The sequence below is a fragment of the Mixophyes fleayi genome, chromosome 7 (assembly GCF_038048845.1).
Source record: "Mixophyes fleayi isolate aMixFle1 chromosome 7, aMixFle1.hap1, whole genome shotgun sequence".
Classification (NCBI taxonomy): domain Eukaryota; kingdom Metazoa; phylum Chordata; class Amphibia; order Anura; family Limnodynastidae; genus Mixophyes; species Mixophyes fleayi.
The window spans coordinates 103353763-103371401 of record NC_134408.1 but is presented as its reverse complement, the minus strand read 5'-3'; the positions used below and the strand labels follow the sequence as shown (position 1 = coordinate 103371401).

General features: G+C 36.4%; 2 protein-coding genes across 2 annotated transcripts; both read left to right on the top strand.

Moving 5' to 3' along the window:
* The first annotated feature begins 222 nt into the window (after positions 1–222).
* LOC142097011 (gamma-crystallin-3-like) lies at positions 223–2835 on the top strand. The gene is made up of 3 exons (XM_075178623.1): positions 223–256; positions 1287–1529; positions 2520–2835. Exons 1-3 carry the CDS (start codon positions 248–250, stop codon positions 2793–2795), a joined length of 528 nt encoding a protein of 175 aa, XP_075034724.1. The 5' UTR covers positions 223–247; the 3' UTR covers positions 2796–2835.
* Positions 2836–11563: 8728 nt separating this feature from the next.
* Positions 11564–13951, top strand: LOC142097010 (gamma-crystallin-3-like). The gene is made up of 3 exons (XM_075178622.1): positions 11564–11621; positions 13055–13297; positions 13627–13951. Exons 1-3 carry the CDS (start codon positions 11613–11615, stop codon positions 13900–13902), a joined length of 528 nt encoding a protein of 175 aa, XP_075034723.1. The 5' UTR covers positions 11564–11612; the 3' UTR covers positions 13903–13951.
* Positions 13952–17639: the final 3688 nt, after the last annotated feature.

The following is a 17639-nucleotide window of genomic DNA, read 5'->3' as shown; positions in this document are numbered from 1 at the left end:
GTTATCTCTTGTGTGAAATTGGCTTTGCTGTCTGGCTCAGTACATTCAATACAGGAAATAAACGTTGTCAGCACAACCCTAGTTCAGCAACGAAACAGCAGAATATACAGTTTCTTTATTGAACCAATCAGCACACATTGTTATGCAAATTCTGTAGGTTCATAATTAAATTAGAAATCACTATATAAAGAAAGATTCAGCTTCCAATTTGTTGCACTTTGGTTTAGAATCCTAACTATAAACCACCATGGGCAAGGTAAGTAATATATATACACATACATACACACATATACATACTTAGTCTGGGTGCAAAAATTCAAAAAATTAAAGAGATACAGCAAGACTTAAATGGGAGGAGCCTGATTCATTAAGGAAAGTAAGGAAAACAAAAGTTTTCTCCTGGACAAAACCATATTACAATGCAAGGGATGCAAATTAGTTTATTATTTTGCACATACATTAAATACTAGCTGTTTTTCATGTAGCACACAAATACTTGATAGCTTATTTGTACACTGAAATTTTAAATTCATCTAGGACGTGCCCCAACCCAACTATAAATCTGCCATTACATTTTAAATTTACATCCCCCTCCAATGCAACATGGTTTTGCAAAGGTGCAACGTTACTCTTTTTTTTGCTTTACTTTCCTTAATGAATCAGGCCCGAGGTGTATTTGGCTCATTAAAGCCTATTTCTACATGAAAAAATGTTGTATTCATTGTGGCAACAGCTTTCCTAATTAGTCTTTAGTGAATATCTCGTGCAAAATTGCTTATTCTGACTTATAACTATGGAAAGTTAAAATGTTATTTCTAATTAATCCATATAAGGAACAAACTGATATTAGGTCTGTAATTATTTGGTTATTTGCCCCATTTATCCCATTCATTATCAATAACTGAAACATTTGTAAAATTGCTAGTTGTGCCAGAAGCTTATTGCAAAGATTAACACTTGTAGTACTTTATTAGTAGGCAACATTGCTGCTGCCCTTTCCAGCTACAGTGTAATTTACATTTTATATGTTTATAGTATTTATACTGGATATATAAATTAAAAAAATGAGAAGCAAATGTTACCTAACTAAATGAACTAGTCAAGTGGATTTAATATATTTGAAATAAATTGTGAGGCTTTAATAATGAACATTTCAGTCCAATCCATTTTTTACACAACACAAACGAAAAAAAACAAGCTTACCAACTCATTTGATACATAGGAATGAACTTTGTTTTATTGCTGCATTGTTATTTAATTTATGTCTATTGTTGCTTCCATTCTAGATTATCTTCTACGAGGACAGGAACTTTCAGGGCCGCTCCTACGAGTGCAGCTCTGATTGTTCTGAACTGAACTCCTTCTTTAGTCGCTGCAACTCCATTCGTGTGGAGAATGGAAACTGGATGCTGTATGAGCACCCTAACTACAGAGGGAACCAGTACTTTTTGAAAAGGGGAGAGTATCCTGACTTCTCTCACTGGACAAGTCACAATGACTCCATAAGATCTTGTCGCATAATTCCACAGGTAGCTTTTTGATACTATTTGGCAGGTGTTAGTGCAGTCTACATTGTTTAGTCAACTGTTGTACAGAGGAGGATTTTCTTATTTTTTTCTTCTTTATCTCCCTATTTCTTTCCTAAGTCATCCCTCATCTCGATTTTGTTGAAGCAAAACAAAACATTGTTAATTAAGTGTACCAGAATTCGCATGGTTTATAGAAATGGATCCCTACAGCCACTGCACCTGATTGACTTGCTCAATTTGATAGTTTGGGTTAAATGAGGTCTGTGATCTGTAAGTGATAATGAATACTTTTATATAGTCAAGACTAGAATAGTAAGCAAAATTGCTAGATCCAACATAAAGTTACATAGAGATAATTTTAGTAAGATGAATCATATGTATCAGTAACAAAAAAGTAATAATTTGAGATATCTATTATTTTACATGAATAAATGTGCAATTCATGTGAATTATTTTTGCTTAGTAGAATTGTCAGAATACGTCAGATACTTTTAAAAGATAACTAATTTCCTTTTGCATGAAAATCCCTTCTTTAACTAACAGAGCAGCAAAGGACTAGGGTAAGTAATCCTTACAGCCACATCGGGGTAGATTTATAAAACCTTCTAAAAATGAAAAGTGGAGGTGTTGCCCATAGCGACCAATCAGATTCTAGCTCTCATTTTCTGGCATGTACTGGATAAATGCTAGCTAGAATCTGATTGGTTGCTATGGACAACACCTCTACGTTCCATTTTTAGAAGGTATGATACATCTACCTTTTAATCAGCCTTAAAAAATGTATATTCTCCAGGCGTAATAGCTGGACAACACAGCAAACAATTGGACGGTGGAACAATATTGTAAAAGTCATTTTATAGTCATATGTTCATGACTGAAAAACAATTACATAAAATATAAATTTGAGTATTTACAGTATTAAGAAGTTTTTTTAAACAAAGTAGTGTGAGACTTAATGCAAGAAATGAAAAGTATTGTTATTCTTTTCAGCACCGTGGTACATTTAGAATCAAAATCTATGAAAAGGAAGACTTCATTGGTGCAATGTTGGAGTTTACTGAAGACTGCCCCCATGTGCATGAAGAATTCAGACATCCTGACATACACTCCTGCAATGTTCTGGAAGGTCAATGGATCTTCTATGACGAGCCCAACTACAGAGGGCGCCAGTATTACCTGAGACCTGGAGAGTACAGGAGATACAGTGAATGGGGAGCATCTAACTCCAGAGTCGGCTCCTTTAGACGCGTCCAGGAATTCTATTAAACACTGATCTTTTGCCTTTGGCATATAAGCAAATAAACAATTGAAACACTATTAAATTTTTTGTGAATTTTGCTTTACACTTATTAGTTAAATAACACATATTTCTTTGTTCCTAAAACACAATAGCATGCACATTGTACTATCATTAAAAGTATGGAGGCACCTATTGTTTTTTTAACGTTGTTATCTGCCCATAGAGAGTGGAATATGATATGAATTTAATGCAGGGGAGTGTTCTAAATCTTTAAAGACAACCATTACTAATTTTGAACCAAGGCTTATATACATATAATGTATGATTTTTATCCCCAGTCAAATACCTTGTATATGGTATGCTCCATATATAATGTTAATTTCTTTTTAATTTCTATTAAATATAAATGAGATTCTAATGAAAGTGTTCATACCAGTTAAATTATCATGAAAATGGTAACATATTTTCTTAGTATTACCATGCAACATTTTTTGTCCAAATACACATTCAGAAAAAAGATTAAAATATATTTACTTTATAAATATTTGTTTTAAATAGAAGGTTATTGAATATTTCAAATAATAATTGTAATCTAGAAGCCCAGTAAAATTGTCAATTGACCATGCAACTGTTAACACATGGGGCCTGATTTATTAAGGAAAGTAAACTAAAAAAAATGAGGTAGTTTTCTCCTGGACAAAACCATGTTACAATGCAAGGGGTGCAAATTAGTTTATTATTTAGCACATAAGTTAAATACTGGCTGATTTTTCATGTAGCACACACATATTTGATAGCTTTATATTTTATACTGAAATTTAAAGTTGATCTAGGACATGCCCTATCCCAACTATAAATCTGTTCATACAATTTAAATTTAGCTCCCCCTCCAATACAACATGGTTTTGCCAAGGTGCAATGTTACTCATTTTCTTTGCTTTCCTTTCTTCAATGAATCAGGCCCATTGTGCGTTTGTTTCAGAACGCACAGATTCAGGTCTGAATTCAACAAGGAATGGATCCGAAGATACGTTCCCTGATGAATTTGGGTAAAGGTCAGCTCTGCTTTACTACACAAGACACTGCAGGATTATTCAATGCCTATGTGGAATATAAATTCTTAAAAGAACGCACAGAAAAAAACCTATTCAATGAATATCACCTGGTAATATGGGCATTATTGTTTTTTTTTATATTTTTTCTCTCCATGAATTACATTTACTAGGATGTTCTTAAATGTCTACAGAACATAAAATACATGTTTACAGTTGCTCCTGATTGCAAATACATGTTATGGCATGCATACGAGACTGTCATCACTAGTAATTAGGAATTATACTAGCACTGGAGCTGGAACAAGAGTAACGGCAGAAAACAAGTAACTTTGAGATGCCCAGAGCTTGATTCGGACTTGGCTGCGTGTGCTTGAGATTTCACCCAAGCTTACTGTACATTGACCTTGAGCGAACGCCCCTTCCCCACCCTGTTTCCTCCAAATATCGTAGGCTATAGTAGGATGAATAGGACGTGGCTGTGTTCACTGGTGTATAAGCCGGATCTGATCATTGGCAGAGTAATTTTGCTTGTGATTCACACAAAATGGCCAGATATGTCCCTTGATGAAACAGGCCCTTTATGTTTCCAACTAGTTTAAGCAGAATGGAATTTTTGTATTAGAAGTGAGTGATTTTACAATAAACATACCCTATCCAGGCCTGTTATTTAGCTTTTTGTCTTTTAGGTAAAATCAGCATCCTTTTTCTGTCAATTTGTCTGCGCTAGTACAAGTTATTTAGATGCTGCATTTTCATTGTGTTGTGTGTGCATACGCCTTGTGTCCATGCACTCCTTCCAACATTCTTGTTCTTTTGTGCTCTGACTGAAATTCTAGGAGTGAAATGTTGCTCACATCATGCATGAAATAACACTGGACACTAAGGACATATGTTTACCCCAAAATGAATGCCCTATCGTAGCATCACTTAAATGAATTTAACATTGTATGTAATATCACAATCCAGATCAGCACATGCTCTTTTACAGATTTCAAATTTAGACCATAAATAACTCCCTGTGGAGTTCTCTAAAAAGTTTACAGACATGAAAATCTGTTGCACATAGAAGAAATGGCTCTACCAGAAATACAGTAGCTTCAGATTGAATCTATCTGGTTGTTTATATACAGAATTATAAAATGTTTATTTTCATTACGCAAAATACTAGGTCTGGATATATTACATGTAATAATGTGTTAAATTTGTGCTTTATGATTGAATACCTACCTGTAGAATTTTTACAGTACCAGAAGATGCCATTGGGTTAAAAAAATCGGTTTTGTGGATATATCCATATCCAATGCACAGAGCAGAGTTGAAGTGTGTAATATTCAAGGGTAAGAAATCTAAATTAGCACGTGTACTATATGTATGATTAGATATTAATTTCCAGCAACTTTTTCTGCAATAAAAGTTACCTTTGTATTAAATATAATCAATCATAGAGTATAGACACAATGCTCAGAGCAGAGCTGAACTATACTCTATCCAAAGGGAATTCAAAATTAGCAACTGTAGTAGATTTAAAGGGTCTGATTCATTATGGAACATAAATGTCGATATGTGCCATTTTTTGAATAAAATTGCTCTGCGCATGCCCAGAACCAAACCATACGCCAGTGAATGCAGAAAAATCCAATTAATTTTTGAGTGCAAAGTACCCTTACGACTGCCTATGATTTCATGGGTAGAACGGGGAGGGGACTGGGCGTATAAACATAGTAAATGTTCTGTAAGTGCGTGCCTAACTTAATTGTCCGAATCAAGGTTTAGCATCTCAAATGGACGTGTTTTTCTGTTTTATCACTTGAACCAGCATCAGGCCAGATTCAAGACTGCCATGGCTGATATCCATGACAGTCACGTATGCTAACTAGACCATGGGCCTGATTCATTAAGGAAAGTAAAGCAAAAAAATTGAGTAACTTTGAACCTTGGCAAAACCTTGTTGCTTTGGAGGGGGAGGTCAATTTAAAATATGAGAACAGATTTATAATTGGGGTAGAGCATGTCCTAGATCAACTTTAAATTTCAGTGTGCAAATAAGCTATCAATATTTTGTGTGCTACATGAAAAAATATACAGTATATATATATATATATATATATATATATATATATATCTTATGTGGAAAATGAAAAACTCATTTGCACCCCTTGCATTGTGACATGGTTTTGTCCAGGAAAACTTACTCATTTTTTTTACTTACTTTCCTTAATGAATCATGCCCCATGTATTTCCATCAAGATCAATTGTAAAAATGAATTTTATGTACAGTAGACATTTTTAACCTAATAAATGTATTTTATGAGGAAAAATATGAAAAAAAAAGTTTTGTTTTACTTAATGTTTTGTTATTAGTGACTATATTATTAACCGATGACATTAACTGTATTTTTTTTCTGTGCATTCTGTCAGGACTTTATACTTCACATATGTATTGCAAGTATCCTGCAGTGTGTTGTCTTTCAGAGAAGAGAGCACCTAGACCTGTATTCAACAAGAGACATTTTTTCAGAACCTTTCGCTGGTGAGTACAGATGAGCGTATGCCTGGATTATATGCATTTTTTTTAAAAAAATGCAATTTACATTTTTGTTTTGCATAACTTAATGAATCAGGCCTAAAGTCTTTGGTGAAAAACACAGATGGAAGCTAGAAAACGATGATTCAAATGTAGACAGTATTATATGGCTAGTGTTAGGGATAGGGTAAGGGTTAGGGTTGAGGATATTATTTCTGACCTAATAATACTGTCTACCTTTGAATTGTCGACCTAATAATACTGTCTACATTTTAATTGTTGATTTAATAATACTGTCTATGTCATTATTATTGGCTTTCCAACCCTGTCTATAGTATGGTGTCGACCATATCAATGTCGATGATGTAGCTGTCGAACATATGTATCACACCCGTACAAGTTCACTTAATTAAGATATTCTGTGTGAAAGCCGAATTAAAGTGAAAACACTTTGTAAAAAAAACACTCTCTCACTGTTCTCTGATGCAGATATCGAAACAGCTGTGGCTAAAATGTAGTTGCAAATGTATAATTTAATGAAGACAATTTAATTTAATAACATTTTAATAAACAATATATTAAAAGACACTGGACAAATACCATTTTGTGTCTATTTTTGCATGAATGTGCTTATTTTTATGCAAAGCAAGTAAAGTTTACTTGCCAGAATGGCAGCTTCTGAGGGTGCACAGATTTTAGCATGTTCTCATAGAAGGGGCTAGGAGTATCAGGGATATTCATAAATGAATTGGCCTTCGCATACAGATTTTATTTTACAAAACCTGGTAGAGGGTGCATTTAAATGATGTTACCAGGTTTGTAAGTGGCCACAGAGCCTTATTTGTTTCTGCTTTCATTTTTACATCTCACTGGAAATGTATAACTAGGCCTTAGCTTATACAAAACATTGGACACCATTTACACCTTCCCGACACACGTCTAACAGTAGTTCTAACATTGTAATATAAACAATGAAATGTATTATAGCGACATGTAATTATGGGCATCATGGTGGCTAAGTGGTTAGCACTTCTGCCTTACAGCACTGGGGTCATGAGTTCAATTCCCGACCATGTGAGGAGTTTGTGTGTTCTCTCCGTGTTTGCGTAGGTTTCCTCCGGGTGCTCCGGTTTCCTCCCACACTCCAAAAACATACTGGTAGGTTAATTGGCTGCTAACAAATTGACCCTAGTCTGTGTGTCCATCTGTCTCTGTCAGTGTGTGTGTATGTTTTAAGGAATTAGACTGTAACATTACCATTTGGACCTAAAAAGCCAAAAAGGGTGCACAGAGCATTTTCACAGGGGTAGTTCGAAAAATAGGAATATGGTTTTGCTCTTGGTGAGGTTGTCTTTGGGACTTCTCCATGGCTCCCTGTTGTCGCCTCTGGGACTCCTCAATGGCTGCCTGTTGTTTCCGCTCGGTCTCTTCAATAGCTAGTAGCCTCACCCAGGTATCTATCTTCCTGCTGAGCTGCATTAGCTGGCTGCTGTTGCCGGTTTCCTGCTGGACCGCAGAAGTTTGCATCAACACTTTGACTTTATCTTCTATGATATCTCCTAGTACAAGAAATGTGCAGCATTAGGCCTTTTAAATCAGGTGATGACATCCAGGATTAGGTACATACGTTTTGTGATATATATATGGTGCCTGTCTCTTTTTATTTTCACACAGTTTTTTTTTTGGTTGAAATTAAAGTGCAATGCTTGCATTCTCCACCATATGTGATAAAATCATATTGTAGATGCCGTCCTCTGGGGTGGACGGTTGCACTTCAGCCAGAAAATCAAACAATTCCAGTGTTTCGGGTTCAATAACCTCAACTAAGTTTATTTACCAGCTTGCAAACAGAACAAAAACATAAACAACATTCTAGCCATCCAGCTACTAGCTTATACAAAGGTATTCCCTGTCTAGAGTGAGGAGCCTAGTGTCCCTCATTTAAATCAAACAAATGGAACTCAAAAGACAAAGTTATAGTTTCTTTGGGACCCATCTGACCTCCTTCCCAAACAGTGAGAGACTGATTGAGGCAGAGCTGCAACCTTTTACAGACACCCCTCAGGAGCAGCTCCTAATTAGTCTGCTATGAGCCTGCAGACCAGAAGACCCAGACTAGGCCTTTCATATGGAGCCCATCCTACTCTATCCATATAAAACACCAGGACAGGACTTATATACCTGCCATTCACTTCTTTCCCAGCGCCTCTGTCACTATATATATATATATATATATATATATATATATATATATATATATATACAAGTTAACCCGTGCATGATACTCATGCATTCTAGTCAAATCAAGCTACTTAAGGTGTTAAAAAGGTTCTTGTCATGCATTTGGGCCTAGCCCAGGCGTCCTCAGGGGAAGAGCGTTACTTCCCGACGCAAGCGTCCTTTTTTAACGTGGTTTTGTCCACATGTCACCACCTCATCATTTTTCTCCATCACCTCATCCTTCATCTTAATCGCCACATCCTTCATCAAGCTACTTAAGGTGTTAAAAACTCCCCACTGTCACCCCCGGCAACCACCAACCACTCCCAACTGTCACTTCTCCTTCAAGAAATATATAGGTCAGTGTATAACTCTGCCCAGCAGGTGGCGCTGCAGCTTGTTGTTTTTTTCACACACGCCACTAGGCATTTATATAGTAGATATATTGACAGCACGGTAGCAGCACGGTAGCTAAGTGGTTAGCACTTCTACCTTACAGCACTGGGGTCATGAGTTTAATTCCCGACCATGGCCTTATCTGTGAGGAGTTTGTATGTTCTCCCCATGTTTGTGTGGGTTTCCTACAGATGTTCCACTTTCCTCCCACACTCCAAAAGCAAACTGATAGGTTTATTAGCTGCTGACAAATTGACCCTAGTCTGTGTTTGTCTCTGTCTGTGTGTGTGTGTGTGTGTGTGTGTGTTAGGGAATTTAGACTGTAAACCCAAATGGGGCAGGGACTGATGCGAGTGAGTTCTCTGTACAGCGCTGCGGAATTAGTGGCGCTATATAAATAAATGGTAATAATAATATATATATATATATATATATGAAACAAACATTTGGATCTTTTGGCTTGTGACTCTGACTTGAGACTGATTGGTACAAACTAAGCTATAACAACACCCTGTTGCAATTTTATATAATGTTCTGTGTTCAAAATGAGTGGTGCGGTATACACTAAAGAGATTTGGATTTAAAAGATGACCTATTTAGAAAAGTTTGGTTAAAGGACGGCAGATATCTTGAAAAAGAGGAGTGCCTTTTAAGAATTGGGCCAATATGTCATTGATGATGACTAAATACTAATCTTCAATAAGAGTGATATCCCTAAGACTTTGCAGTTTTGCAAGCCAAAAGTACTCTGTCAGTTAATTCTTATTGTTATAAATATATCATCATCATCATCATAATCATCATCATTTATTTATATAGCGCCTCTGATTCCGCAGCGCTGTACTGAGAACTCATTCACATCAGTCCCTGCCCCATTGGAGCTTACAGTCTAAATTCTCTAACACACACACAGACAGACAGACAGACAGACAGTGTACCAAGGCTTGACATTTTAAGTAGTAAGTGGGAAAGTCCCATTACCCTATCAATCAGGGGTAAGCTGGGCAGGGAGGCTGGGGGATATCTACTTCCCGTGCTGGTCCCACAGTAGGCTACCTTGGGCTTTGTCAGAGCGCCACCTGCATTTCTTTTACGTTTTTTCAAGTCTTGCCCTCTGGGCTAAACTTTGTCAGCCCTCTCCTGCTTTCGATACACAATATAATGTAATGAAGTGTCCTATACACAAGAGAGAATTAAGTTTTGATAATGTTATTAATAAATATGAAATTCACAATTTCCATATAAAATGCAATTAAATATAAAAATCGCACAATCTTCTTAAAGTCTTAATTGACAGACACAACCTCATATAACATAGCCACGACCCTGATTAATTAAATACTGCCCACTGGAGGGGTCAATGCATAAGCAGCGATTCAGAAGCAGCTAAATAGTGTAGATAGTGTCGTCATCATCATCATTACCATGTATATTTACACCAGGCCTTCTGTACCCACAAAGTTGTGCATCCTAAGAAGCATATCTAGGGATGTGTCAAAGTTTCATTAGGTTGGATCTTAAGGGTGCAGTCTACATTTACGTGAACACATTGTTACTGTACCCATCTTACTCTTGACTGCCCCTGACAAAGGACCCTATTGCCAACAAAATCAGATGTTTTCACTAGCGATAGGGCTTTGCTCAGTACAAGTAAGTGATAACTGCCATTGTTGCTGTAATTGTCAGTGATAACCAAACCATAAATTTGTCCTATTATATTTTTTTAAAAGGACATATTTATGTCAAAATGTAATCACATGTTTTATGTAATTAAATCACTATTTTGAAGAGATGAGGGGGAACCATTTTAAAAATTACTTTTTTTAAATACATTTCAGAAGTTTTCATCTCTGTAAAATATATTGTAGCATCCTATGTCCTGAAATCCTGATCATTGAGATGTTTGTGTATGTGTGTTGAGCATTTCTTTAAATTAAATAAAAAAAGAGGTGACATAAAAACGTGATTTTCTAACTTGCACCCCATTGATTCAATGATTCAACCAAAATATAATCATTGAGTTATAAATTAATTAAACTCTAATTAATTAATGGAGCAAAGTGCAGGAACTTTGCTAATTTCTACCATATATATAATAAATCATTATTCAATATAATAACTAATAAAATAATATATGAAAAATGCATTGCAACATGTAGGAAATAATGTTTTTTTATTGACTAAGGCTGTCTAATTAATAGAATTTATCCTGATGTGACCTTCTGAAAGGTCTGGTCACTTTCAGTGCATGCATTTTCTGTCTAGTACAACAGAACAAGTTCAATAGAGCCCAATGAAATTATAACGTATCATTGTAACAGTAGAAAAGACTGCAATCCAGTATACAGTGAATGTGCTTGCAATTTTTTCTTTTGAAGGATTTACTATACAAAGTTTCAACTGGGATTTAATTGGCCTATCAAACAATTACAAGCTAGGGATGCTGTCACAAGCAAATTTAACAATAGTAGTATAGAAACACAACAAGCTAAAAAAATATATATCTAAATACTGTATATTCTATTCCAAAAAAGAAAACTATTGACAATTGCTAATATATGCAAATCCTTGCTTTGTGGTTGTACATTTAAATAGAAGCAGAGAACATTCACAGATGCACTGTGGTCAGTCTGTGAAATCCATCCAAAATGGGGAAGGTGAGTAAAAGAAAACAATCATGTAGTCTAAAAAGTGCACTTTTATATTTATTTCTTCTAGCTTAAATAAAATAAAATACAACTTAAAAGTATTGTATATTGTGCACATAGTAATTTTCTCTGCATAATTGTGTCTCTAAATATAGATTTAATCTGTCATATTGTTTACTTAAACATTGCTGCATTAAGAAGAGGGATTCTTTTTATCCTGTATTCACATTTATTATTACAATGAGACATTTTGGGAAACTATATTAGATAATTATCTATGAACAGAGCATTAATCTGTACTTCCTGATAATTAAGTTATTAATACACCTTACAATACTATAACTAAATGATGTTGTGAAGTAACATTCTATTTTATCCTATAGCCAGTAATATTCTTTAAAAATGTTTCCCATCAATTCCTTAAAATAAAATATGTTTTTCCTAACTCTTTTTTGTAATGAAAAGAATTACCGTAGACACATTAGAAATGGATTGGCATCTAAATTTAGAAGGCAAAGACAAGTATGCTGCATATATTACAGTGATACCATATAGTACAGTGATTTACATTATTCTAAATATCCTCAGTCCCTCTGCCCTCTGTCTCCTCTCGCTTCTCTCCGCTCCCCTCAGTGAGTCTCAACCTGTCATCCGTGCCCGCCCTCTTGGGCCATAGTTACCTGCCTGTACTCACTTTTCCCCTCCCTCCCTCTCTTTCATGCTGTGCCTGAGCCCCCAGAGTTATAGTGCTTACTGTTACTTGTACTGTGCTGTTTCACCTTGTACTGTGCCATTGTTTGTCCTTGTACGGCGCTACGGATACTTTGTGGTGCCCTATAAATAAAAATTAATAATAATAATAATAAATATATGTACAGAAGAAAATATTATTTAAAAAATGAATAATAAGAATTAATTGGAGATATTTAATTAATTATAGAGCTCTGACAGGTGATGGATTAAAGTAGAGGGGATACTCCCACTGCTTTAAAGAAGTTCCCACTTCTGCGTAACAATGTGGTGGTGGCCCACTCTTATATTGCCACTCTTAAATATGGACAGAAGTAATGTGTAAACTTAGCTTTTTATGAGATTACTGTGGCTCTCTCCAATATTACCTGACCTGAAAGATTTGAAACAAATCTCCTGCCAATACTTAGCACTGAATCCTGTATTGCAGATACTGGTGGAATTCCCAAAGTATCGCTACCAAAAAGATTACTAAAGATATGAGAGTGTATGTGTGTTAAGGGTTGAGGGTGGGGGTGGTTTGCCAGCTTACCCCTGGTAGTATTATCTTACCATGTAGTGTACTTTGTTTTGCAAATTGTGCTATATACTTTATATTAGTAGTAGTAGTAACATAGATATAAATTAGTATATTGCCTTCAAACTGAAATTTTCCTTGTAATATTAAAATTACAATTAACTTCTCATTACAGATCATCTTTTACGAGGACAAAAACTTTCAGGGCCGCTCATATGAGTGCAACTGTGACTCTGCTGATTTGCACTCCTTCTTTAACCGCTGCAATTCCATTCGTGTGGAGAATGGAAATTGGATGATCTATGAACATCCCAACTACAAAGGACATCAGTACTTCCTGAAGAAAGGGGAATACCCTGACTTCCAACAGTGGTTGGGTTTCAATGACTCCATCAAGTCATGTCGTTTGACCCCACAAGTAGGATATCTTTCTGCTATAGCAAATATAACAAAGCATTTAGTATGAATGACTAGCATCTGTGCTCTGCATAGTTTAAAAGATGGAACATACTGTATATTAAATAGGTAGAGATGACCAAGCACAAATGTATCTATTAAACAAGAAAATAGAAGTACACAAATAATAAAAACTATTTGATATTAGAAATATATGGGCAGTTGGTTTGAAAATAACTGTAATAAAATGATCACTCTAGCCTATGCAGCCTATAGCAGTAAATAGAACAGTCCATTTAATATACATTCAAGAACATGCAGAAATAATGCACAAGTTATTCTGTCTTCTAGCACCGTGGAACCTTCAGAATCAGGGTTTATGAGAAGGAAGATTTTGGAGGTCACATGATGGAATTCACAGAAGACTGTCCACATGTCTATGAGCAGTTCCGCTACAATGACATTCACTCTTGCAGCATCCCTGAAGGCCAATGGGTCTTTTATGAAGAACCCAACTACAGAGGACGTCAATACTACCTGAGATCTGGCGAGTATAGGAGATATTCTGATTGGGGTGCAAGCAGCCCCAGAGTTGGCTCCTTCAGGAGAGTTCTGGAGTTCTATTGATGCCTTTAACTTAACATAGAAAAAATGTTATGGCTGCAATAAATAAAATCATCAATGTCATAAAAATGTGTTTGATTTGTTTTTCCTTTAATCATTAGGTACAAATAAAATAACTGTATTGCTAGTTAAAGTAATAATGTTTTTTTAAAAGTTTTTTAGAAACCCAGTGATTACCGCCGATGACTTGATTTGAGTACACATATAACATCAATTTGAAAAAGCATCTTCACTATATGTTGTCTGCGCAGGGTATTCTCTCTCAATCTGCTAAGCAACTTTTTGCTGAAGATAGTTACTAAACACCACTGCTGTCTAGTGTCAATAATTGTTCCCAAAGTTTTGTGAAATATGTAAAAAAAATCAATTAATATTCTATGGGGCATATTCAATTGTCCCAAAGTTTGAGCGCTCAAAAAATATTACCGTTAATACGGTAATCTCTCGCTGGATTTCAGGGAGCTGCAAGCTGAAATCCAGCGACTAAATTAACGTTTTTTTCCGTGCAGGATTACCGTAATAACGGTAATCCTGAGCGGTCCGCGGGATTTTCGCTCATCCCGCGAACAATTGAATATGCCCCTATTCGTTTAATTTAACCTTACTTGTTTCTCCAGTTTCATAGTATGATATTTGTCCATAGCATAATATTCATTGACATGTCCTTTGACTGATATCTCCAATCCACTTTTATGATAGAGCTTGATTTACCATTATTTTCAAGTTTATGTCATAAAGTAAAAAAAAAGTAGCATTCCTTTGTTATTTTGCTATAGTACAATTCATCTTGCAATGTAATCTATGACCATTAAATATTGACAGATTTGGAACTTAAAGAGGTACTGGAGAAAACACTAAAAGTGGCTTCATGTAGTTAGAGACAAATCAACTGCAGGCAGGGCCAACACAAAAGTAAGTGGGGTTAACACACTGTTAGTCAGAGCCTTATCAGTGGTAGGCAAAGCCAATGCAACAATGGTAGATGAAGAATGTCACAGTAGGAACTAACATTCAAGTAGGCAAAACATTGCACTAGTAGCAGGTGCAAACACAAGTAGACAGAGTCAGCACACCAGTGGGTAGAGTACATTGAGTAGTAACGTGAGTGGTGCAGCTTCAAACAGCAATAGAGAATTCCCAGGGTTACGTTTAAAATGATAGTAGTTGGGTCAGGGAAGGCTTTGGTATTGCATGATATCTGGCCACCATCAGATAGCTGGGACTTCATCCATTGTCAATTTCTCATCAGTTCTAAAGTATTCCTTGTAGTATAAAAGAAAACTAATAAATTACATTGCATCTGCCTACTGTAATTTAGCACACTAGTAGCCAATCTTCAATACAGAGAGCATACTAGTGACTGCCATACAATGCAGTGTGCATTCTTGTGACCACAATACAATACAGAGAGCATTCTTCTGACAGCCATACAATGCAAATAGCATTCTAGTAATGGCCCCACAATGCAAAAAGCATTCTAGTGAATGTCATCCAATACAAAGACTACAGAAAGCTTGGATTCTCCCAAACCTTTCCGTGTTATACATTGTATCTGTGATCCCCTGTATGTATGCTCCCCCAGATCATAACCCCCATTTTGATTCCCCCCATATCTTGTCCCTCCCATATTGATTCTCCCCCGTATTGATTCTCCCCCATGTCATGCTGACCTGAATTATTTTTCCCTTATGGAATTCCAGCTCTGTGGTTCTTTTATCATAGCACCCCAGATTGATGTTTTCTATATTATGCTCAACATGAATTATTTCTTCTCTATTTCATGCCCCCATATTGATTATCTCCAAATCATGCACTACCATATCTGCAATGATTCTCCCCATATCATGACAGCCCTGCATTCATTCTCCTTCATATCATGTCCTCTCTTTATGGACTTTTCCCGTATCTCTCCATACCATGTATCCTCTGTGTTAATGTCCCCCCCATATTATGGCCCCTATCCCACACCTGTATATACTCTTCCATGTTATGCATATACCTACAAGGTACCTGTGCTGCTGAGAGCATTGTCATGGTACATCAGAGTAGAATTTTGAGCATGAAGTCGGATCTTACTGTTAATCTTGCAAAATCATCATCATTGTCATCATCATCAGCAGCAGCTATTTATACAGCATCACTAATTCCGCAGTGCTGCACAGAGAACTCACTCACATCAGTGCCTGCCCCATTAAAGAGAGACTAGAGTCAATTTTATAGCAGCCAATTAATCTACTAGTATGTTTTTGGAGTGTGGGAAAAAAACGGAGAACCAGGAGGAAACCCACGCAAACACGGAAAGAACATACAAACTCCACACAGATAAGTCCATGGTCGGAAATTGAACTCATGACGCCGATGCGATGAGGCAGAAGTGCTAACCACTAAGCCACTGTGCTACCCAAATAAGGTTTGTCTCATTTCACAAGACTAAAGGTTAAGCCACAAGAGACAGTGTGACAGCAAATCATTATGCAGCTTTCTCATTCTGATAAATTGCTACGCTGCCTGTTAGTGCATGTTCACTGCCGGGGCTGCTTCCTTTAGTCAGGATTGGCTTTGATGAGTCTGGCTGCCTAGCCCCCCTTTACTCCCCACAGTTAAAATATAAACACATAAGGCAGTTTTCAGGTGGCCACATAAGTCTAGCAGCCTACTGGGAAAGTCCCTAAGGCCTAAGACCAATCCACCCCCTATTCCAATTCAGGTGGGAATGTGGGATGATATTTCATATTTCTGACCATAATTTTAAAAAACATTAACAGCTTATTTCAAACATTGCCTGTTTAGTAATTTTTTTGTTCTGAGTTCCTCAATCAGATTTGTACAGTACAAAGAAAAACTGATTAAACTGTTTAAACTTAGGTTGGCACAGTCTTTTATTGCTGCCTAATTTATGATAGGTATCTGGCCTCTATCCTTTCCCACAAATGTTTTCTTTTCCTTTGATTAGCTGACCAATTAGCACATCTGTAGTGTATTCCTAAATTAGACTGACTACATCTTAGCTTCATTCTATGGGGAGACGTATGTGGGGTTAGACGTGTGTGATTTCTGCACTAAGTGGGATTTTCTCACAAAGTGGACGAAAATGCACAGTTAGACAACACAGTTGGACAAACATTGGACTACATTTGACTTGCTTTTACTCCCATCAATAAGCAACATCTGCCACAGCCTATTTCAGCACTACTTGTCTATTTATATGGAATACTGCTAAGAGGTAATTCTTAAAATACCCTTGCTTTTTGCTTTTACCCCTTTTATCACAATGTTTCACAAATTGCTTTTCTTAGTCTCATTTCATGGCATGATCTTTAGGACTGTGTCATCTTTCACCCCTCCACCAACACACAAATTTGTTCATATTGCACCTGCATTACTCCACTCACCTCTATTTAACACCCATGAACTGTTGTCCTATTTATTATCTCTAACAAGTACAGCCTCCACCTGTCGCCAGAAAATAAAAGGCCACACATCTTACAATCCCCTTGCCTATCTTTCGCTCACTCTGCTTCTATTAGCTGGTGATATATCACCTAATCCAGGTCCCCCACACTCCTCACACACACATACATCAGAACACTACCGTTCTATAGCAAACCTCAAACACATCACCTGTCTCCCCTCTCTTCCCAAGTCCTTTAAATGTGCCCTTTGGAATGCACGCTCTGTTTGTAACAAACTTACCTCCGTTCATGATCTCTTCCTCTCAAAAAACCTCAACCTTCTGGCAA